The sequence below is a fragment of the Lissotriton vulgaris genome, chromosome 1_1, assembly GCF_964263255.1.
Source record: "Lissotriton vulgaris chromosome 1_1, aLisVul1.2, whole genome shotgun sequence".
NCBI lineage: Eukaryota > Metazoa > Chordata > Amphibia > Caudata > Salamandridae > Lissotriton > Lissotriton vulgaris.
The window spans coordinates 1,825,029,580-1,825,053,624 of NC_141685.1; the positions used below are offsets into that span (position 1 = coordinate 1,825,029,580).

The 24,045-nt window shown below is 46.2% G+C and overlaps 2 protein-coding genes across 4 annotated transcripts in view; one reads left to right on the forward strand and one right to left on the reverse strand.

Moving 5' to 3' along the window:
* PARPBP (PARP1 binding protein) overlaps positions 1-22,489 on the reverse strand; it is a 196,636-nt gene extending 174,147 nt beyond the window's left edge. The window contains exons 1-2 of one of the 2 annotated variants that reach the window (XM_086919200.1): positions 22,239-22,489; positions 2,614-2,776 (exon numbers count right to left, since the gene is read on the reverse strand). In XM_086919200.1, coding sequence (XP_086775326.1) covers positions 2,614-2,776; positions 22,239-22,369 — 294 coding nt within the window. In that variant the 5' untranslated portion in view covers positions 22,370-22,489. The remainder of the gene's footprint in view (positions 1-2,613; positions 2,777-22,238) is intronic. The other variant, XM_086919193.1, reaches the window with a different exon arrangement.
* A 175-nt stretch (positions 22,490-22,664) lies between these two features.
* The window catches only part of NUP37 (nucleoporin 37), a 137,247-nt gene continuing 135,866 nt past the window's right edge, over positions 22,665-24,045 (forward strand). Inside the window, exon 1 of one of the 2 annotated variants that reach the window (XM_086919237.1) lies at positions 22,665-23,022. The gene's annotated coding sequence lies outside the window, so the exon portion shown is untranslated. Of the gene's footprint in view, positions 23,141-24,045 lie in introns of both variants that reach the window. The other variant, XM_086919240.1, reaches the window with a different exon arrangement.

Sequence of the window (24,045 nt, forward strand, 5' to 3'; positions counted from 1 at the left end):
ATACTGAAGTGGTGATGTCTGAGGTTCAGTACTTATACCCAGTTGGGCCTCTGAAGTGGGGAAGGCTTCAGAGACAGGCCTTTGAAGTGCACAGAGGTTCTGCCCTTTCTTTCCTGGCTCCAGACTAAATACAGGGAGATGTGCAACCCTTTGTGTGGGGACAGGACACAAACTATTCAGATGTAGGTGAGGCTGGGTGCAGCTTCTACCTCCCACCCTGCCACGAAAGCCCATCAAGTCACACCTAAGCACCCATTGTGTGTGGCTGTCTAGGGGATACGCAAAGCCCAGCTGTCACTCACCCCAAACATTACCAGAGACAGGCAGCAGGCACCAAATGGCTCATTTAAGAAACTGTCAACTTTCGAAAAGTAGCATTTTCAGAATTGTAGTTTAAAATCCAACTTCGCCTTAAGTTAGGATTTTAAATTAAGATTCAGGAGACACGAGACTTGGGGTGGTCTGTCTTTCCCATTTGAAATTACACTTATAAGATGTAATAAGCTAATCCCAATGTTATCCTAAGTGAGAAGATCGATTTGATATAAATTATTTGTAAGTGAAGCGTTATATCTGTAGTCTCTAAGCAATCTGCCAGGTTGTTTAATTGTAATATCCACCAGTTTCATTAAAGCGGCCCTTTTCACACTGTGTCATCTCACCCGATAGGCTCTATCTGATCATGCCTTAAACTCCTCCCCCTACCACCACCAAAGCATAAACTGACATGCAAAACAAAAGCTTATTCCCTACCAGTACCTACATATGCACATGCAACAGCTCGTTCTTAACATTAAGACGTGCCAACCAATCAAGATTGCACAGATACTCCAGAATAAGTGTCTGCATGTGCGTTGAAACAGTGCTCAAGAGCGAAGAGAAGAACATCAAAGGCAGATGACCGCTATAGAAATGCATGTAACAGGGTCAATTCGTTCATTACATTGTCAAATTTGTACCTTTAGGGGCGGCATTTAGTGGGAAGAATATTCTGAATAGAGTGTATTGGAGGAAAACTACAAAAATTAGTTATTTGTCCTCCATTCATTCGTCCAACGTAATTGCATTAATGTGTCCATGTCATGATCAATTCTCCGTTTACTCACACAATCAGTCACGGCCTGCCAGTCACTATACCGCAGACCCATTTCAGAAAGGTATTAAACATTAGAACATATGTCCCTGAGCTAGCACAAGTACCAGAAAGCACTACACGGTTCAAGTTAGAGGACCTCAAGTGAGATCCCTCCTCTCTGCTCAGCTGCAACAACTAACGGTTCCTGTACTGAAGTCCAACAACAACATTGCTTCATTTAAAGGCCACAATAAGGTCAACCAGTCTAGCTCAAATTAGCAGTAGCCAATGGGTTTGGGATCAGCCAGAGCAAAACAGCTTAATAGACGGTTAGAATAGCTATAGCCTTACAATACTGACTCCAATAACACTATTAGAGAACGATGACACTTGTCTGCTGAGAATAGACCACATCAGGTGGAAACAAACTTGAGAGCATGAGCGAAAGATGAAGGTGGTGTTAATAGTTCTGCCCCACCGCCAGAATGCAATAACACACCCTTTCACCAATTTCTAGAAAGATAAATCAGTGTTCAATACAATTCACATTGAGAATGGACATGTAGCCGTCCAAGCTAAAATACTTTTCTCATCCTAACGCAGTTCAACTAATGTACCCATTTACTTATCAAGGCAGTGGGTCGCTACTACAGGTTTCTCGGTCTTCCTTCACAACCAATTTCTAAAACAAATGTATCCACTGACCCAATTGGGTTGCAGAAATTGAGGGTGCCTCAGCAGAAAAACCAAGGCATATCTCCCCTGCTAATCTACACTCTTCTGACAGGCATCCAATGTACACACCCTTTCCAATGAGATTCGAGTGTCACACTCACATCCATTCATTCATTCATTCTGCATTTCCTTCACACTGTCAGAGGTCTCATGCTTTGTTATTCATAACTAGTGTTTCAATATGACATGCATACAGAATAACTAATTTTGGCTTTAAAATGAATTGTGTGAAACACTCAATTGAAAAACTCTGTTTTTAAATGTATGGGGTATTGTTGTGAGAACGTGAATAAAGAAATGTATGGGTGTACAGTAAAGAACTGTATTGCAATTCTTATAACTAAGTACCTTTCAACATTTGCTGCCACTTCATTAAAATAAAATTGTAAAACATATATCCAACCCAGGAGGTAGTGGGAAGCACGAGACACCAGATGTACCACTCACTAATTAATAGCATATGGGCCCAAGTGTCAGCAAGATTTATTGGCATTTGACGATAGCAACTACTTTGTGCCCCAAACTTAACATACAGCACTTCCAATCACCATTAATGATTTAAATCTGGTACTCTGCAACAACTGTCCGCAGATAAACAAATTAAACACCTGCAAATTACACAAGTATATTAAAGCATGCTCACAGAATTTAACAAACTATCCTACAACAAAAGCTGTGTATGCACGTTTTAATATTATGAAAATCAAACACGGACATTTATAAAGGCTGTTTACCTCCATTCATAGGCCAGTCATTTTTGATAAGGCTTAAAAAACACTAGAGAAATTAAACAGAGTACTAACCTGTTTATGGACTTCAGCCATTGAAAGTTGCAAAATTCTGAGCATACAATCAGCTCCACACAGAGTGACCCTCTCACAGCCAGGTACAGAGGACAAATGTTTTCTGAACAATTTGACCATGTTCAAAACATCCTGGTGCATAGTAGCCATCTTTGGAAAAAACCTATAAGAAAAACATTATAAACAAGGACAACATTAAGCAAAAGACAAATTAATGTTTAGTATTTAGTTTAGTATCAGCTTTAAGAAGAACGCAAGCTGTTTGTGCCCTTGTAAGAGAGATACTCCTAAACTCAAATTATACACGGATGATTTAGTTTTACATATTCAACCAGATCCAATAGTGATAAAGGAAACATTTACACTTTTAGGACATTTCAGGGCTGTAACTGGCTGAAATGTTAATACTGAAAAATCAGAGCTGCTGCTTTTTAGTGTGGAGGTTAAATGCTTGCCAGTAGTCCTCCAGAAGGTACACAAGAAAAGACCCATCAGGTATTTGGGAATTTGGATTACGAAAAATCTTGAACAGCTCTATGAATTGAATTATATCCCCTTGCTTAGGAAGATTGGACAGCAATTAGATAGTTGGAAGGCGCGTCCTATGTGCAATGATTAAGATATTTTGCTCATATTAAACTTTCTTTACACAGCCAGCCCAGTTTATCAAAATAATGACTTTTCTACTAAAATGTAAGCAAAAATTTCAGAGTTCATTAGAAATAAAGCCAACCTGTGAATAAATGTATTAAAATGGGCTCTTCATTGTTAAGAGGGAGGGATAGCACTTCTATATTGGAAAGCATATTATCTGGTAGCTTTTCTAGTGATGCATACTAGGATACATACTATATCAAAGGCTTCAGCAGTAGACAACTTTTATATGGAAAATAATTAAAATGAAGCTCCACTATATTCAAGCTTTATCAAATTCTATGAGAGAAATCCCAAGTTGATTAGATAGAAGACCTTAGCGTTATTTAAGCACAAGCAAATTTAGAATTCTCTCAACATTCCATAGATTCATGCAGCTCTTCCCCTCAAAATTCTTAGTCAGCTTCTCAGAGCTACGTCAAACTGCAAGAAGATATGAAAGAGCCAGGTGTGGAGAAATTGGCGTTTGGTTAAATACTAACAATTAAATTGTTTCAAGGGAGGTAGTGCAGCCAAGTCCTCCCTCTGGACAGGTCTTCAAAGCTCTGGGGAATTTCCAAATACAAAGTGTTCATAAATTCCTCCTGCTTCAGGTTGAGGAATCAAAAAGGAGGGAATGAAGGTAATATAGGATTACAAGAGCACAAAGAAAAAGCTTAGGCAATGGGTAAAATGGCTGCATACGAGCCACAGAAAGGATGATGGAATGTTTCATATTGCTCAAGGGAAGTTGAGAAAGGAGGTTGGAAAGAATTTGGCAGAGGTAGAATGGTTAGAATTTTGCATTTCATTGCTCAGTTGCTTAGAGAAGTGAATTTTAAGCGTATGCAAAATGTACTCGGTTTAGCTAGTGTACTACACCCCTGAGAAACTGCATGAGTGGAATGTGAACGCTACAAAAAACTGCCCTAGATGTGATTCAGAGCACACATGGGAGCACATGATCTGAAGCGGTCTGAGGCTGGCGGGATACTGGCAAGGGGTACTGAAAACTGTTCGGATGGTTTTAGGAATTCAGGTAGTACCAGATTCTAAAGCTATACTGTTAGAAAGTACTATACAAATTAAGATTAGAATAAGAAGTATGCTTGCTTGGAGGTATATAGCTATTTTTATTTGCTCGATCAGTTTTAACTACCTATGGAAATCAAGGGATCCGCCCGACTCACAAGTTTGGCTTAATAAGCTGGTTTTGTATGCCAAAAGGGAAGGAGAGTCAGGAAGTTTTTTAAAGTTCGGCAATGTTTTAGGCACCTCGTGGTAAGCATTTAAGCCAAGGGCACTGTATAAAATCATTTTTTGCTCTATGTACCTGGGATATCTTGAATGGATTTTATTGGTATTACTGGCAGGCAAATTTCGGAATATGCTTGAATAGTTAGGCAGCTAGATGCTGTATTAGGATATTAAGCCAAGTAGCTTTATCTAGTGTATAGGAAAGTACCAGAACGGAGAGCACCTTATAATAGCACTTTAGCAATGCCAGATGCACTTTCATGGTAATATGGTGTAGATTGTTCTCGCTGAAAAATGTGGAAAGGTCGGTAGGTGGGAGGTCTGAATGTTTGTACTAAAAAGCATTAGAACTAGGTGCGCTTTATAATAAAATTCTTTTAGCACCTTTATGGTAATCTATGGATTTTTTTGCTGAAAAATGTGGAATGGTCAGCAGGTGGGAGGTTTTAATGTCAGTTAATTTAAGGATGATCAATTCATGTGATGCATTAAAGCAATAACCAGAAACTGTAAAATCTACTAAATAAACTGATAAATGTAAACAATGTGTAGTTTGTACTTTATCGTATGCAACAAAAAAAAAAGAAAATTGCCTAGGATAGTCCACAAGTAGAGCAAAATTTCTTAGAATGCTCAATGAAAGAAGAAACACAAGTTTACTGAATGACGCAACACCTGTGAGCTCGTTAACAGATCTTTACAGCCCCTCTTTGGAAATTACACATGTACATTAAATTTCCCGGATCATATTATTATACCCTTCCCCCCCGCGCCACCCCCCCTTGACAGGGCAGTTCAGTCAACTAAACAGTGCATGTGACTGCTACAGAAGTTTAAAATCTTACTTGAGAAAACATCCCTGTGACAGTATTGGGAATGACCCACTGGCTTATACGGTCACAGGAGGAAGATAGGGAGGTTACGGAGTTAAACTTGCATTCCAGAGGGCACCTTCCCTGGAATGTCCACACAATCTTTCCACCAGCTTACCACGCCATTTTGAATTAAATCACTTGTTTCGCTATCGTGGTTTACACTAAAGATCAAGTTGATAAACTGTTTAAAAAAAGATAGTAATTCTAGTCAAGGTCACAACCACCAAGTTCAGTCTGGCACCATGGCCCAGAAGAACGAATTAAAAAAATCAAGTAACTGCCGAACAATTGGAAGAAGCTCTTTCTTCTATATTGTTGTTCTCTTTCCTATACCTATGTAAGTTTATTATATGTATTCCTAATTTGCCAGATTCTGAATGGCAGACATTTTGGACATGCGCCTCCATTCATGCTCTTCTATTGCGATTATACATTTGTACTAGTGTAAGTCTTATTATTTGTAAAAGACACTTACAATACTGGTTGCCAAATAAAACGTACCTAAAATGCATTAAAAGTCCACAGCACAACAGACTTGAGCGTCATTAGTTACAACAGTAGAATACATTTTTTTAAACCAGTATTCTAAAACAAAGGAAATACATATTGAAGGGAGCATACTGTGTCAAAGGTCCTTTTATGACAGCAAAATTGGTTATTACCATTTTGCTTTGCCCAAGAGGCAGCCAAAACGTAGTCATAGAAAAGTCATCCAAAAAAAAAAAACACATTAATAAAGAAACCCACAAAGACAATTGGTCTGCCCTTTTGTTAAAGGAATTGTTTGCTAGTAGGTGGGTGGCTGGGTGAGTGATTCCTGCTGTTCTAGAAGAAAATTCCATAATGGAGCAACATCTTAGGCTACAACAATATGAATACAGAGAAAAAGCACCTTTGCTGAACAGAGCGCAATCAGAAACGTATGTTATGTATGGTGAACGTAAAAGGTATATAGGAGCAAAATATTGCATAGCAGTTACTTCTGACAAGGGGCCAGTACTTTTATTGCATATTTAAGAAAACCTACATTTATGCATGTCATTACTTTGAAGACAATAAAAGTTGTAAATCCAACATGTAAAAAGAATGTATGCTCAAGTGGAATAGGTGAGTGGCAATGTGCCTTTATGACAGGATAAGACATGCAAAGAGCAGACAATTGCTGAACAAAAAAAGCCTTAGTCTATTAATTAAAATGCCATTGAGTCAGCAAAGTAAATACAGGGAATACACAGCATATCAATTACAATTTACACATCATGTTCCATCTTCAGTCGAAAAAGGAATTTAGTGGCCCATCTACACATCTAATGGGAAAACAAATGTAACCATCCACGAATGGCATCGACAGTCCATCCACGCAATCGCTATGAAAAACATGTGAACAGCTATGGCTCATGGAAGCTGAGCCAAAGCCCCCGCCTTTACTTATTTGTTGAAGTGATGTCTTCTCGAAAGCTTAAGCCATTAGTAAGCAGCTGTAAAAAAATAAAAGAAAATTGGCAAAGCCAGTAGGAAGCTTTGCCTTGTAAATCAATTGAGGATTGCAAAAAAACATGCCAACAGAATCTGGAAAAAATAAAAAAAAGTTAAACAAGCACTGGCAAAGCCAAAAGATCTTGTCTCTGCAAGAGCTATTGGCTTTGTCAATGACTTTTATCCATGTTGTACAACTGTATGGCTGTTCAGCATGGCTAAAAGTTAGTGGCATAAAGTAGTGTGTAGCAGAGTGTCATGGAGTGTGGTGGTGTCATGGCAAGGAGTTCCATGGAGTGCAGTGGCATCGAGTAGCGTAGTGTTGTGGCGTAGAGTGGAGGGGGCAAGTGAAGTAAAATGTGGTGTTGTAGAGTGTAATGTTGAGGCGTAGAGTGGGGTAGCGTAGAGTAGCGTAGTGTGGAGTAGAGTAGCAGAGAGTGGTGTGACAGAGTGGAGAGTCGTATAGTTCCATAGACTGCAGGGGTGTAGAATGGAGTACGCATAGTGTTGTAGCGCACTCGCACTACAGACAACACATTTTCAATTGAAATGACGAATATTGCACAGACATACAGTTTTACTGATAAAATTATACAGAGCACAAACTATAATGTGTGGGAATTGCAAATTGCATCACCTAATGTATTGATCATATTAAAATATTTGTGTCCACCAAACTTCAGAGGCACAAAAAAAATAAGTGCTTCTTTTGTGCTTTCCTAATTCTGAATCATTTACAGACATTGACGTTTTGGGATGTGTTCGAAAAAACACCTTTCCTGTCAAACCCCCAGATTGTCACATTGATCCACTCACTTTGAAGAGAGTGAAAGAAAAGTAAATAGCAAGCTCTCATGGAATCAGAGCCTGACATTTGATCTCTGTCTTTGAATGCACAGCAAATGAGACAAGATAAGACCAAAATGCAACAGCTGTAAAAAGGTGTGAAGCAACCAATAAACAAAGATCCTTAAGTGTTGCCCGGCGTTGTCGCCTCTTTCACCCACAAAATATTAATCAATGAAGAGGCAGGCGCTGGAGACTGGAAGGCTGGAAACAAGGGTTTATTCTCTCCGGAGGAGAACACATCAGTTCGGACAGCAAGTATCGTCACGAGGTGCTCTAACCGCATCTCTGAGGCCTGGCCTCTTATATACGAGTTTATTACTTTATTGCATAAAACACATCTCTGTCAACCCTTTGATGTACGGAAAGACATCCTCGGAATCCCCGCTTCAGGCCCGTTCCCACACACATTTACAGTTGAAGTCCCCACCCTGGTCACAGCAGGTGATGATTATCGCACAGCTGGACATTCCGCCGATTTACGGAATGGGTGAGGTTGATCGGATCTCATGGGGTGGGGGCTTTGATCAACTCGTGGATCCTTTGATGAGGGAAGCTTCCTACTGTACAGGGGGGGGGGGGGGAATAACAGCATCCGCAGGGTCAGGTGGCGGCCTGGGAACGAGTAAGGCAAACGGGCACAAAAGGAAAGGGTTTTTTATCAAAGGATCCGGGACCATGATAGGAATGGAGGAAGGTGTCACGCTGGGAACAGGATGGGGTTCCGAGGTAGAGCTGCGCGGTAGAGGGGTGTGATTCTCATGGGAGAGCAGCGCAGATGGAGAGGTTTTATGGTCTATGCATGAGAGAGCGGGGTGACCAGTGCGTGGGGGGTGCTTGTGAGGGCGAGGAGCCATGCTGAGGATCTGCGGCATGCAGAGGGTGGTTCTGACCAAGGCACCTAAAATGACGGATGTGCACGACAAAAAGTGTGGCATCGGGGGAAAAGGCAAGATGGCGCAGATAATGTTTACCAAACCGTATTCATTTTCCACACAGCCTATTTACATGAAATAAGCGAATAAAAGCAGTAAGTCAGAGTGGGGGGGTGAACAAGCTATGCTCCACAGGAGGGACAAAGACATGCTGGACAGCCTAAAATAAATCGGCATAAAGAAAGCTAGCAAATGTCAGTTTCAAACCACAAAGTGTATGTTTAGCAATGGGCAGAATACAATCCTAAATCAGCTTTCAGAATGTCCCCAAAAAGCCTTCATCAACCAGACAGATGTGCTGTCTTGTAGGCTTCGATCTAAAAAGACATGCTGCTGCCACTGTTGCTCATCACATCATTTTTAAACATGCATATGGTATAACAGGTGCCATTTTCTTAGCTTTATTGGCCAATTCAAGATAGCAGACACCACTTAGAACTGTAAATAAAGAATATGTAATTTTAGGTGTGCAAAAAGTATTTTCCTTGCAGCAGAGAGCATAGTAGCGCCTCCATAAACATTCCAAGTTTAAAAAAATATATAGTTATTTTACTGGTCCTGAGGAAGCGCACTGGATTGCTCTGACCACGATAGCGCGAAACATGTCGACCTGACCACACTTTGTTATCTAGGGTACATTATTACCCACACTAACAATCAACCTTTGGATTTTTTTAACATGACAGGGGTACCGTTAAAAATTAAACTACTGCTCTTTGGTATCCCCTAGCAATACTTAAGCCACCGCCTATACCACCACCCTACACAAGGGCCCTCCCCACATACCCGCACTCATCATACGGCTGTTCTCTTAAAAGATCTCCAACAAAGTGACCCTTCGGGGGACCCGTAGGACATTGCAGCGCCGGCCCGACGAGGAGCACCGCCCGATGAAGCATGACATCCTTCGGTGTGTGTGAGGGCAACAAGAGACAACCCCACCCCGTGCTTCACTGTAGAGGGTCCTCACCATACCTAGCCTTTCTTTACCCTCCTTCACCCCTTTCTTTATCTATATCTGATGTGGGCGTGTAAGTTACACAGCACACCCTCGGATGGAAAAGTGACCCCCGTATTTGGTTGTAATATTGTCATCTAGCCATGACTCGAATTTTGTGAAAGTAACTAATCGGATATGATATCAATATTAGATTTTGCTGCCTACCTTTGAATTGAAATAATTTATAAGCATGCAGTATCTATTGTATTAAGAATTGTTCACAAGATCGGTACGCTGGTACAAGTCAGTTTTCATTACATTTGTTCTTAAGAATCACATGATTCTGTATATAGGCAACAGGAAATGCTATGGTAATTACTTGTGAACAAGGAGCCTCATGCTCCAAAATGTGTAGAGAATGGCCCTTGCACTATTAAAGCACACTTGGAATGCAGTGTGTTTGTTCTGAAAGAACCAGCAACAAGATTTTGTGGAGAATATATTATATATATATATATATACACATACATACATACATACATACATACACACACACACAAACATACATTTATCCATTCAAAACAGCCATGGTTGCCGTGCCAGCATGCACCAGATAACCAGTGGTGCTCGGGCTAAGCGTCCACCTGCACATTTCAACATTCAAATTATCTTTAAAATAATGAATTAAGAGGAAGGCACACCAGTGTTGGAAGTAGCCATAATATGTAATGACCGAGGCTATCTACGCGTTTCGGCAGACAGCCTTGGTCACGATAGTGATCTTCTGACCAGAGTGTACATTTAAATAGTTTTAGACCAAACATTATTCACATTGAGCATAAACAAAGAACTTATCAATACATTCCAGTATTTCACCATTTTGAAGTGATTCTTACAAGCTTTAGTGCTTCGAAGACTTCATGCCCAGTAGGGAAAAAAAAAAAAAAAATCAGACACTTTCTGTATCGGTGTGCGTTATTTGCAGGGTTTGCCGCCTGGTCTCATTTTGCTTGCCAGTACCTATGGACCATTAGGTATAATAAGGGGCAACTGAGTCACATAAAAAGGACCGTTAATTTATTGCACATAAAAAATGAGACAGTAGGCGGTGGTAACTTTATTCTCACTTGCAGGGAGGCCAATGACGTACATGTTGTGCTCACTTGGGTTATTTTACTTAAATAAATCGTCTTGGGGTGGATTTGGCTGTGCTGCGGGGGATCAGTGCAGCATTAATATGTTTTAGTGATATAAAATTGTAGGATTTATTAAATGATTTATACTTGTGAAATAAGGGGCCAAGGCTTGATGTAAATCTTTCCTCTAGCTCCAAATTGGTTTCGCCACTCTAAGATCCAAATATACAGTGGGCAAAAAGCTTGCATCTCTATAGACATAATTTCAATTCTACCCATCAAGTCTTCTAACCTTAACTGTCGCTGTTTAGGCAAACACAATCAGACTTCATCAATTTTCTAAATAGAACATGGCCCGAATGCTGTGTTTCTCACAGAAACATGGTTAAATGAGACCTCAACACCAGATATTGTAGCCACTCTGCCCTCTGAATATTGAATGATTAGGGTTGATTGGGTCAACAAGAAAAGGGGGCGGGGGAATTATTATTTTTAATGCACATGATAGGTCGGTAAAATAAACTTTCTATCCCAGAATGTGAAACTCTACTGTTTTGTTAATCTCTTTCGAACACCTTCACCATTTCAGGAGCTCTAATTTACCACCCCCCTGGCCCAGTAGGCACTTGGGAGTTCCTCATTAACGGAAGAAACATCCTCATACACAGTAAAGTATGCCAGCATTATAAATACCAGAGATTTAAATATCCATTTTGATAATAAGGCATGTAGGATTGCCTCGTCTTTTATTGAGGGCCTCCCGGCCCTGGATATCCAACTGATCAATGATGGCCCTACTCACAAGGTTTCCCATATGCTCCATCCCATCTTTTCAAATGAGAAGTACCTGCTAGCCGACCAGGCCATTCTCCCAGCCTGGTCTGACCACTACACAGTTCCCTTATGATCTCAGGCTCTTTTCGGCCAGTAATCGCCCAGTCCGCCTCCTTTGGCAGGAACTGGTTAAAGCTCAATGTTTCCAACTTTAAGTCCACCCCTTGAGTCCAAGCTTCACAATTCCGTGTTCTGCTGCAAACATTATTAATGCGTGGATTGGTTCTGCACTCTTCACTTATTCTGATAACAACCAAACACATCACAGAGCCCTCCCACCAGCTACCTGGTACAATGATACACTAAACAGCAAAAAGATTTGTAAATCCCTCCAAAGAGTGGTGAAAATCCTACAGCGCAGCAGACAGATCATAGTATAAGTTGACCTAAAAAGAACAACATAAATGCTGTCACACTGCTTCAGCTTCTTATTTCTCGTAGAAAATTAGCACGGCCCATAATTGCTCAAAAATTCTGTTCCAAGTTGTAAGATCTTACAAATACAGCCCCGGTCATCAATCTCACACCCCCATTGTGATGAGCTAGCATCTTCCTTTTTTTAAAAAGTTGAAGATAATCATGCTACTTTCTCCTCTACGTCTGACCACAATCTGACAGACCGCTCCACCACGATCCCTCTCACAGCAGAATACAACGTGCAACAGGGCCCTCAGACTAGGACCTACTTACTGTGCTCATTCCAGCCCCTTCAGCCTCCAACTCCCTCCTCTCCTACATTAAGTCAGGCTCACCACTTGACCCCTGCTCTCCCTCAGAGTTTAGAAAATTTGAGTCAGTGATGGATATTCTTACACAGCTTCTTAAAGCCTCACTTTCAGGGGATATCATCCCAAGGACATGGAAACAAGCAACAGTCCAACCCTTACTCAAAAAACCAAATCTGAACCCATCCATATGGGCTAACTACAGACCAATTTCCCTCCTGCCCACCCGGTCTAAAGCCCTATAAAAACATGTGAAACAAGCAACTCATGATGTACATAGAACTCAATGGCCTGCTCCATCCCTCACAATCGGGCTTAAGAGATAGTCATAGTACAGAGAATGCCTTACTTGCCGTAATTAAATATCTATAGCAACAACTTGACAATAGGGGCACCACTGCACTGATCCTGCTGGACCTCAGTGCAGCTTTTGATACGGTGAACCATAATACTCTTCTCTAAAGTTTAAGGGTGCAGGACATGGCCCAGTCTTGGCTGAGCTCATTTCTCTGAGATAGGGTCCTCCAAGTTCACTCCCAGCAGCATAGCTCTAAGTCGCATTATTTTCCATAGGGGTCCCGCAAAGCTCCACTTTTCCCAACACTGTTCAATGTTGTATAATAGGATGGTCATAGATGACAGGATACTTCTAGTTGATTACATGTAGATTTATTGTAGGACACAGCTGAGTACACAACCTCGCCAGCTAACCAGACCATCAACTCACACTGGTAGAACACACTGGTACAGGTTAGAACACACACAGGTATACAGGAAGGCTGAGAAGGTGAAAACACTAAGGAAGGACTAAAGACTACAGTCAGCCATATTACAAAAGAATCAATGTACAACATTCAACTTCTACGTAAGGCCACTTGAGGAAATTGTAGAAAAACATGGCCTCACCCTCCTGTCTTACACCAATGATACTCACATTGTTGTCCCCCTGTCCTCCCAGGATAAACACAGCATAGAGGCACTAAATTGTTGCCTCAAACAAGTCTGGACCTGAATTTACACAAACTCGCTGAAGTTAAACTGAGAAAAGACTGAGGTACTATTGCTAGGCAATAATCCTCATTTATGGGGCTCACAGTTGTGGTCAGAGGCAATGGGCACTTTTCTACCCCGGCTCCAATAGTTAAGAACCTGGGAGTATGGCGGGACAATAATCTTTCCATGAACCATCAAATCACCAAAGTGTCTGCCGCCTGCTTTGGCAGTTTGAGATAAACACAAGAAGTTGATGGACGGAGCGCTGAAACTTTTCAGACGCTCACCCCCCAGTGACAGATCTGGGTTGAATCCATCATCGTTCTTCAGCTCACTTTGCCACCACAGGTCACACCCAGCTATATGCAAATAAGTCTTGACCCTGTGCCTTACGGGAAGAGTCCAGTCCGAACTGCCAAGTCAGGTCTTCCCTGGACCGGAAACAAGCATTCTGGGACTGGTTTCGGGGTAAACCCCTCATCAGCCAGGCTAGCTTGATTCCAGTGGCAAAGTGAGCAAGGGACCCACGTCTGGGCATACCCTGCCAACTTAGGGCGAACAAAGCAATCACAAGGAGATGATGCATTGAGCGCTGAAACTTTTCAGACACTCGCCCCCAATCACAGATCTGGGTTAAATCCATCATCGTTCTTTAGCTCATTTCGCACCCCAGTTCAGTTTCAGATGGCTGAGAAAATTTTTTAAAAGTCATCAGCCAACAGTCATCCAAGCCTTGGTGATCTCAAGGCTTGATTTCGGGAACATTCTTCACCTGGGTGTCCCATAGTACATCTTAGGCAACTCCAGGTAGTGCAGAAAACAGCAGCTAGACTCCTACTTCGAAACCCCAAATTCCATCCCACTGCCAGCCTGCTCCGTGAGCTACACTGACTTCCAATTGAGGGTCGAGTTCAATTCAAGGCACTATGCTATGTGCACAAATGTCTATCAAACACTGGCCCCTCCTACTTCAGATCATTGGTGCTACTCTACACACCCAACCGATCCTGGTGGTCGAGCAACCAGGATTTTGCAGCAGTCCCTAGAGTTGGAAGATCGAGGCAAGGAGGATGAGCCTTATATTTCCTAGGGCCAAAGCTGTGGAAATCTCTTCCCCTAATCTGAGAACCTATAGCTATATCTTCCCGAAGAGGCTCACAACTTGGTTGCTTTACCTCCTTATTTCTGAATTAGCCCACAGGCTTTACCTACACCATGACGGTGCTGGGAAGGGGGGGATTTGGGGGGCAGCCGAGCAACACGAGGTCTGCCCCCTGGGCAGATTGGGAGGGGGTGGGGGTGAGAAGGGAGCAGCCATTTTGTGGCTTTGGGCTGCCTTGGGAGTAGCCCAATTTCAAATAGTAGCACAAGCCTATTTCTAGGGGACTTGTGCTGTCCCAGCCACCATTTTAGGTTCTGGTGACCTGGTGGCTGGGAGCGCTGTATTGTAGGAATTTTTTGTCAGGCCTTTATGGTTGTGGTAGTGCTTTTACATCTATTTAGCGATGGCTGCTGAAGATTTCCTCGCTTTGGAGGCCATCCGCCTGCTCAGTGAGGCAGGGCGGATGGACTTACTGGTGGCGCCCCAGGGGGGGGAAAAGCCCCATGAGGAGCGCGTCAGCGGGTGTGGCGGCAGCCGTTTTGGCCTGCTCGCCGCCCCTTAAAGGTGCCCGCGTGCAGGTGAGGGGGCAGGGCCGTGCGGATGCCAGGGGCATGGCCCTGGCAGCGGGGTCGGGAGGCGTGAGGGGGGCCCGCGGGAGAAAATCACTGCGGGGGAGCGCAGTGGGGCCTCCCCGCTTCAGTCGCGGGATCTCGCTGACCACCCTGCTGCATGAGGGGCAGCCGTGGTAATGCCAGGAGGCGGGTTTGGGGCCGGTGAGGAGGAGGCAGGTGAGGTACTGGGACGCGGGGGCGGTTTGGGGCCGGTGATTGCATTGCAGCACCGAGGAGGGTGGAGCAGCGTCTCTCCTCCCCGAGCGTCGGATGGCCCCGGTGCGCACCGGAGTGCTGCCGGGGCCGGCAGCGGGCATCTGGGAGGAGAGCGTCTCTCCTCCCCGAGCGCCTGGGGGCATGTCAAGGGACGGGAGCGTTCGGCAGGAGACAGGCGCGCGCGGGGTGTGGAGAAGGGGGGGCCGTGTACGGACACAAGCGGGGGGGGGAGGGGGGGGGGGGGAGGGGAGAGCAGCGAGGAAGTCCGGCAAGAAGGGGAGGGAAAAGAGCCCCTCCCCAGTTTGTACCCGCCTGGGTAGGGGGCGCGCACCAGGCGGTAAGGGGCAGGTTGGGCAAGTGCAGGGAGGGTGTGGTTCAGGGGCAGGTGCCCAGGGCCATAGTTGGATGGGAGGGGGTTGTCCTGGGGAGGGCAGGAGGGGGGTGCAGGTGAGTGGGTTAGAGGGAGCTGGGGCAGGAGGGTCAAGGGAGAGGGGGGGCTGCAGGAGGTTTGGGGAGACTGGTCCCCGCTGCTATTATTGGATGGTAGCGTCAGCGACTGGGACAGCCTGGGCATTTTTGACTCTTGGGCGGAGGCGGTCAGGAGGCCCGGGAGTTGGACGGGCGGGGGTTTGAGGCCCCTGGAGAGGGGGCTGGGGTGGGGGGGAAGCAAGGGGGAGTGGGCTGGGTGTGGGGAGCTGGGGCGACGGGGGGGGGGGGCTACGTCGGATATAGGTGGGGTGGGGGGCTGGCATGGAGCGACGAAGAGGAGGAGGAGGGGTGGGGGAGTTTAGTGGTGCGGTGGAGAGGGCGTGGGTGGCAGACGCGCGGGGGACAAAGTGGAGGCAGGGAGGGGCAGGCGGGGTACTGAGAGAGGGACCCAGCACACCAGTCCGGCCATTTCTTTTGCAGGATGAGACGCGGCGCGGGGCTCCAGACTTGGTAGGGCTAGGGACGGCCCAGCAGCGCCAAAGAGATGGGAGGGCGGAGCCTCCCGCAGCGTGCCTGGCACCGGTGGGGTATCCCGTCGCGGCCGGCAGACAGGCTTGAGGCGGGCTCGCCGACACCTACAACCACAGGGCCACTACGGCTTGGGGAGCATCGCAGGAGGAGGAACGACGCACGCGTTTTTAATGTTTCTGGCCGAGTGCAGTCGGCTCCGCCGGCTGGAAGGGGTTATGTGGCTAGTGATGTACAGTTAGTGGGGGATGATGATAGTTTGGAAGAAGGAGAGCTGCGAAATGGTGAGGGGGCGAGTAATCTAGTTGCTAGTGTGTTTCAGGTGTCACAGGGCCAGCAGGAGACGACGGCCCGGGCATCGCGCTGGGAGACGAGAACGGCGTCCCTGGATCGGCGCTGTGGAGAGCGGCATGTGGCTTCCTTGGCTTCAGGTACACGTGCAGCAGCAGAGGCGCGCTTGGTATCAGTAGGGGAGGGGGGGGGGGGGAATGGCTGCAGAAAGGGTACTATATGTATGATAAAGGGGTGGGGTCGGATGAGGAGATGCAGGAGCCTCTGGGGAAGGCGCTGGGGGGACAGCAAAAATTCAGGTGTAGGGCCCCAGGGGTCAGGCCTTGCAGGGGCGACAGGGAGCGTGGCTGCCGGGACCCGCGAGCGGGGCTGGAGCGGCAGGCACGCCCGGGGAGGATGTGGTGAAGCTAGAGCGTAAGGAGTTGAAAATCAAGCGGCTGCTGTATATGGGGGTAACAAAGCCGTTGTGCGCCCATCTGTAGTTGACTACGAAAAAGCGCATTTGGAAAGGGGAGTACGTGGAGATATTGAAACTCCTACATCGGGAAGTGCAGGCGAAAGAGTGTTCGAAGGAGGAGTATGAACTCCAGAAGAGGCCTATGGTGCCTCTTACGATTGAAAACTGGACAGCGGCCTTTTTAATATTCGCTGATGTGGGGGCTGCCACGCGGTTACGTTCAGGGTTTTTGGAGGGTTTCGACTGGGTTATGAGGGGCCGCGGCGGTGGGCAGACAACTTGAGGTCTGCCAAAAAGCACCCGGAGGTGGTGCGGGGCAAGCTAGAGAAAGAGGTGTGTGAGGGCCGCATGGCCGGACCCTTTGATGACTGGCCGTTGGCAGATTTAATTGTATCACCCATTGGGGTAGTGCCAAAGAAAGAAAAGGGGCAGTTTCGCCTCATTCAACTTTTGTCATGGCCCAAAGGTGGCTCTGTAAATGATGACATTGATGAGCGTGAGACCACGCTGTCTTATTCCTCTGTTGACGCAGCCATGTCCTTGGTGGTAACCGCGGGCGCAACAGCGAGGATAGCGAAGTGCGACATTAAGTAGGCTTTCCGGCTGCTTCCAGTCCATCCAGAAGATTGGGGCCTACTGAGGATCCAGTTTGACGGCCGCTGGTACGTGGACAAAGCCTTGCCGATGGGCTGCTCGATGTCTTGTGCAGTGTTAAGAGTGTTTCAGTACGTTCCTACAATGGTTGTTCACGGAACAGACGGGTCAGCAAGGAGTAACGCACTACCTGGATGACTTCTTGGTTGGCACCCCAGGCTCCACGGACTGCCAGGTGGCACTGGACAGGTTTCAGGAGCTTATGGGGGTGCCATTGGCGCCGGAAAAGACAGTGGGTGGTGCACGGCGCTGTCATTTTCGGGAATTGAGCTGGACTGTGGCAGTGGAGGCCCATTTACCAGCGGGGAAAAAAAAGCAGCAAATGTTGGAGCTGCTGGAGGTTATGTTGGCACGACACAAGGTCACGGTTCTTGAAATATAGGGGCTCTTGGGTCACCTCAATTTTGCTTGCCGAGTGGTGCGTGTGGGGAGGACTTTTTGCAGGAGATTGGGCATAGCCTTGGTGGGACGGAGGCCACCGCATCATCACATAAGGCTGTCAGCGGGCGTGAGAGAGGATTTGCGGATGTGGCAGTTCTTGCAGAATTTTAACGGGATCCCCATGCAGAGGGGGGATGACCTGGTCTGGGATGTCCAGATGCGGCGGGAAGTGACAGATTTGAGGTGTACTGGCAGGGGCGGTGGTGTGTGGAGAAATGGCCCCCAGAGTGGGCGGGGGGGGGGGGGAGGAGGTAGGAGCATCGCGTTTCTCGAGCTCTTTGCCTTGGTGGTGGCGGTCTCGCTGTGGGGGGGGGGCTTGCTGGCACACAGACGGGTGACCTTTCATGTGGATAACACGGCAGTGGTGGAGGTGGTAAATCGGCAGTCGGCCCGGGATGTGCAGGTGCTGAAGCTGCTGCGAGTGTTTTTGCTGGGCTGCTTGCGCCATGATATTGCTTTTCGCGCGATGCATGAGCCCAGGGTCGAAATTGACATAGCGGATGCTTTATCTCGTTCGCAGTGGGGGAGATTCCGTGGGTTAGCCAAAGACGCGGATCAGGACCCGACAGGCATCCCGCCGCAACTATGGTACGTAGGCAACACAGGATGTTGCAGCTGGTTTTAGGGTCCTTAACGGAATTGACGAAGGTGACTTATGTGACAGCATGGGAGGAGTTCTTAGCATCCGGAGCGAGATGGAGGCAGTCAGGGAAGGGGAGACAGGAGGAGGTTATACAGTTTATTCGGTCATTAATCAAGAAGGTGCTCACGTGGGTTACGATATCAGGGAAGCTGGCAGGGATTGCTTTTATGGGTAAACTACAGAGGGGTTACGCGGCCTTTGCGGGGGAGCTCGGCTCTCATATGCTGGAGGATTGGGCCCAAGAGTGTGGGAGAGGGTGCCAGACCAGACAGCCTGGGGTGTGCAATGACTAGGAGAAAACCTGCCTGTTTGCAACATTAATGTCCTGGATGTTCGCGGGGGCGTTCCAGGTGTCAGAATTGTTGGGATCCAAGGGTGAGGCTGGGATGTTGTGGTCAGAGGTCTCTTTTAGAGGGACTGAAGTGCGCCTTTGGCTGCGGAAGGCTAAAACGGACCAGAGGGGCGTGGGTATCTTTGCTGTCGGCGGATTCAGAAGGGATATGCCCTGTGAGGTGGGGTTTGAGACGGAGGGCAGTGGCGCAGACGGACTGTGCAGTTTTCAGGCATGCGAACGGGCGGCCGGCGACGGGCTCGCAGCTGCTGGCGATACTGCGCAAGGCGTTAGACCAGCTGGGTGCAGACGGGAGGCGCTATGGCACGCTTTCCTTTAGGATCGGCGCAGCGTCGGAGGAGCACAGACAAGGGTGGGGGTGAGGGGACATCATGCGTTTGGGCAGGTGGTCGTCTGACTGCTACGTGCGCTGCTCTGCTCTGCTCTGCTCTGCTCTGCTCTGCTCTGCTCTGCTAGCCAATGATCGCGCGGTGGGTGTATTGCTCCTGTACTTGCACTTGTTTCTCGTTTCAGGTTCGGTGGCAGGTCCCCTCGCCAGGGATATACCAGTATGGATCGTGGGTCATACATTTGTTAAAAGGGCCCAGGTGCAGGCCCGGTCCAGTTTTTTCAGAGAAAACCTGGGTTTAATCCAAATGTTTTTAATGTGTATTGGAAAGGTACAGGGGGCATGCTTTGGCAGGACTTGATGTCCACACTTAACGCAATGTTGGTGGCGGGTCGGTGCCTGGATGTTTTGGTTCTCCACTTAGGGAAAAACAACCTAGAAGGGGTTGAAGAAACCTGGAGGAGCTCAAGCGGCAGTGGGCAGGTTGCACGGTCGTTTAGACAGAGTTCATTCTGCGCCGAGTGTGGAGGGGTGCAGTGAATCCCAGAGCAATTGACAAGGCAAGGAAGAAGGTAAATGTCGAAATGGTTTGGTTTTGCAGGCATTTAGGTTTCTCGAGGATATGGCACAGGGACGTTCGGTATGATGCGCCAGAGTTGTTTAGGGGGGACGGTGTTCACTTGTCCTGCATTGGCATGGATCTTTACCTTTCGGAGCTGAGAGAGGTGTTGCCAAGACTGCTGGGAGTGTGTAGGGAGTGACGGGTGGTCAGGAGGTTGACGGGGCAGTGCGTGGGGGGGGGCTGGGGGGGGTGAGCAGGGAAAGCGGTGTAGTCACCTATCCTCCGGCCTTTTCCTGGGTGGCAGAGTTGTTTTTGAAGTTGGCCAAGTTTGGCAGTTTATCGTTAAGTTTGGGGAGTTGGTGAGCAGGAGCGGGGAAAGATTAAGCAGGTTGGAAGTTACATTTGAGTTCATTAGTTATAGTTGCAGGAAGACAGATAGGATTGTAGGTCTTGGGAGGTTATGAACTTTAAATGTTATGTGATAAGATTGTGTATTATTTAATGTATTGGAAGTTATGCATTGTATGTTGCAGGGTGGGGGTTTTTATCATGTGGGGATCGCAGGGTTGAGGGGAGGAAAAGGCAAAGGATCAGGTAATTCGATGTTTAGAGAGGTTTTAGTTTTGTAAGGCAAAGTGCCAGTTTAAATAAAGTTATGATGTGCACCCGTTTCAATAAAGCAGCCTTTTACACACACAAATAGTTGTCGGTGTGGCTTGCCCCCTCATCCCTCCCAAGGGGGGTTTGGGGGTCAGCCGAGAAACGTGAGGTCTGTCCCTCAGGCAGATTGGTAGGGGGTGGGGGCGAGAAGGGAGCAGCCATTTTGTGGCTTTGGGCTGCCTTGGGAGTAGCCCAAAGGCAGCCCAATTTCAAATTGTAGCCCAAGCCTATTTCTAGGGGATTTGCGCTGCCCCAGCCACCATTTTAGGTTCTGGTGACTGGGAGCGCTGTAGTGTACAAATTTTTTGTCCCCGCCCACCCTCCCTGGGCTTCAGGGGGGGGGGGGGGGGGGGGGGGGGTAAACGTTAGGTTTTTGTTTTTTGGCCGCGTTTGGAACAGGTGCATAGGGGTTTTATGTTATTGTGATTCTGTTGCTTGGAACAGGTGCTTGCGGAGTTGTTTTTGAAGTTGGCCAAGTTTGGCAGTTTATCGTTAAGTTTGGGGAGTTGGTGAGCAGGAGCGGGGAAAGGTTGAGCAGGTTGGAAGTTTACATTGGATTTAGTTAGTTACAGTTGCAGGAAGACAGATAGGATTGTAGGTCGGTCTTGGGAGGTTAGGAACTTTAAATGTTATGTGAAAAGATTGTGTATTATTTAATGTATTGGCAGTTATGCATTGTATGTTTCAGGGTGGTGGGTTTTATCATGTGGGGATCGTAGGGGTGGGGAGGGGGAGGCAAGGGGTCAGGTAATTCGATGTTTAGAGAGGTTTTAGTTTTGTAAGGCAAAGTGCCAGTTTAAATAAAGTTGTGATGTGCACCTGTTCCAATAAAGCGGCCTTTTACACACACAAATGGTTGTCGGTGTGGCTTGCCCCCTCATCCCTCCCAAAAACTTGGCTGGGAAACCATAAGCTCTACAAGTCTGATAAATACATTCCTTCTTTCTTTTTTGTGCGACCCAATCCCACTGGGCGTGCCTGATTTACAGCCAAAGGTAGCTAGCTCTCCCTGGTATCGAACAGTCTACTATTACCAACTTTCACCCCGTCCACATTTATACACCTCTTTCCAGCTTGTTATATAGATTTCAATAGGCCAACAAACAACTGCCACACCTTTAGGTAAAAATCATTACATTCATAAGACTTATGTTCCACTTGAGGCGATTCAAGGGGCCAAATTGGTGTGCATATTTCAAGGTTGTCTGCTTGCACCACACAAAGTAAATTAGAGTGTCTTTGCCACTGCTGGTCCATCACCGAAGTCACAATCCAGTTGAAAGCAACATACCCTTACAGACATCTAATCAACTAACAGTGTAACAGTTCCACCTAGAACTAGTTGTTTGGGTCTAATGGTTTCAGGCGGCACTTTGTTAAGAAAAAGTAAACAGACAGTAACATGCAAATGACACCATCGCGGTTTTAGGTGGAGATACACAATCAAAGGATATGACAGTACACTATCATCCTTTCCAGCAAAACGTTCTCTTTGTAGATGACATCCCATGATATACGAGTCAACCTGGGGCGTAAACGCACCCCCTCCCCTCTACATATTCCAGCATTCTAGTATTCAGACCAAAAGTCAACATTCATGCAATTACAAAAGATCGTGCTAAAAGAGCAAGAACCATGAATGTCTACGCTTTAATCACACTCGTTCGTAGTAAGCACTTCAGAGTGAAGTTCTGGAATTACCGAAAAGACAGTGGCTCTCCTGTCAACGATGCTCCTATACCGCACACACGTTGACAGTCGGGGTTCCTCTGGCTCTCGCAGGTAACAAGGTATCTCACCACTTGAGTTGAATTATTAATCGAGACAGTCATTCATTTGAAACGAACCTCGGTACTACTCCTTTCCCGGATACACCATTACTACAATGAACAATTAGCCAAGGGTAGCACTTGGATGCTCCACACGCACTACCACGTAAGAGTGTGAAACGTATTTTAAAAATGGTGAAAAAATTCCGTTTGCCTTAATTGGATGGGGGTTTCACTGAGCTCATTGGCTATCGGGCTATGAATGCTTACGATTGGTTGGATAACCGCTTCTTCTTTTAAAGACTAAAGTTTAAACATCAAACCCAGTTGTTCATTGGTTGTGATGCTCGGAGAGTTCACGTGACCGGAACAAAATTAGCCTTTTGCAACAGACTCTCCTCCCCTTCTGTCAATGAACCATGAGATAGTGAACTGGGACACAACTACCTTAAAGACCCCTTTGATCGTCGTAAACGGGAAGGTCGCTGATGACTGGACATTTCGCCAGGCAGCCAACCTAGCTCTGATACGACTGTGACATCAACTTGTAAGACAACAGACCGCTGCCGGGAGCCACCCGGGCTCTAATATCGTCACAGGTCGTGCGCCTCCTCCATACTAACCCAGCACCCTACCTCGTTTACGCCACACCTGCCCGCCGTCATTAGAAAGTCTAACTTTAGGAGGTCTGCTGTCCTGCTTTTGCCACTCGGCAGGTGAGTGTGCAACGTTCTGATTGCGCCCTTTGCGAGAGTACACTATGTAGTGGCAGATTGAAGCCGAAGCCGGTGTTCAGTCGCTTGGCAGGGCTCTCCGAACTCTCTTCTACCATGTGTAGGTGCCTTCCCAAACACTTATTTAATACTCGTTGATTTAAAATATTGCAGATCGTTTTACTGTGATAGCGATACTGAAAGTTATCTTCTGTAATCTAATTTGTGCATAGTCTCAAAGTTCCAGCAAAATAAAACTTGCCGCAGCAAGATTAGCATTTTGATCAATACGTTTAATTTAAGTTTTTGTTATAGCGTGTCAAGGCCCAGGACCGCTAAGGGCTTTTCCGAGACACATCAAATAATAATAGGCAAAGAGCATGTCCGCAGACATGAAATCTGTGTCTTCTGATATCCTGCTAAACATAAAGTTCCAAAAACGAATAGTGATTTGGTACAATAGGTACTCCAGTTTCCTAAGAGCCTCTAATGGACTTCTCTTCGTAGTCTGTTCTTCGTCTTGCATATATTAAGTGACCCATATGTGCAAAGTTTACCAATAGCTTAATTAAACTGGGAGATTGAATCCGTGTTTTCCCCCTTAACATTACACCATCACACACGGATAACTCCTCCATCATCCCCCAAGTATGTCCAGAGAACGTCATCCCATGATATTTCCCACCAAGGTGGCGCTTACTTCCACTGACTATTCATCCTTTGTCGTCTCTACAATAATATTCGGTCTCCATTGTTATACTATCAGTGGTTAGTTCACACACCTTCACGTCATCCATTTCTTCATCTAAACCACTCCCTCAATTTCTTTTTTTTCAGTCGTCTCACACAAACTGCTGTCTCGGTGATTCCCTGTAAATATTCCACAGTAAAGTTAAGCTAATGTTGTGAGATTATGCATTTAAAAATTGGGAAGGAGATACTATTTAAACCATGGTGAATATTTTCTCTAAGAGTTTGTGATCAATTTTTATGTTGACCTTTGTCCCACAAACACATATTTTCAAT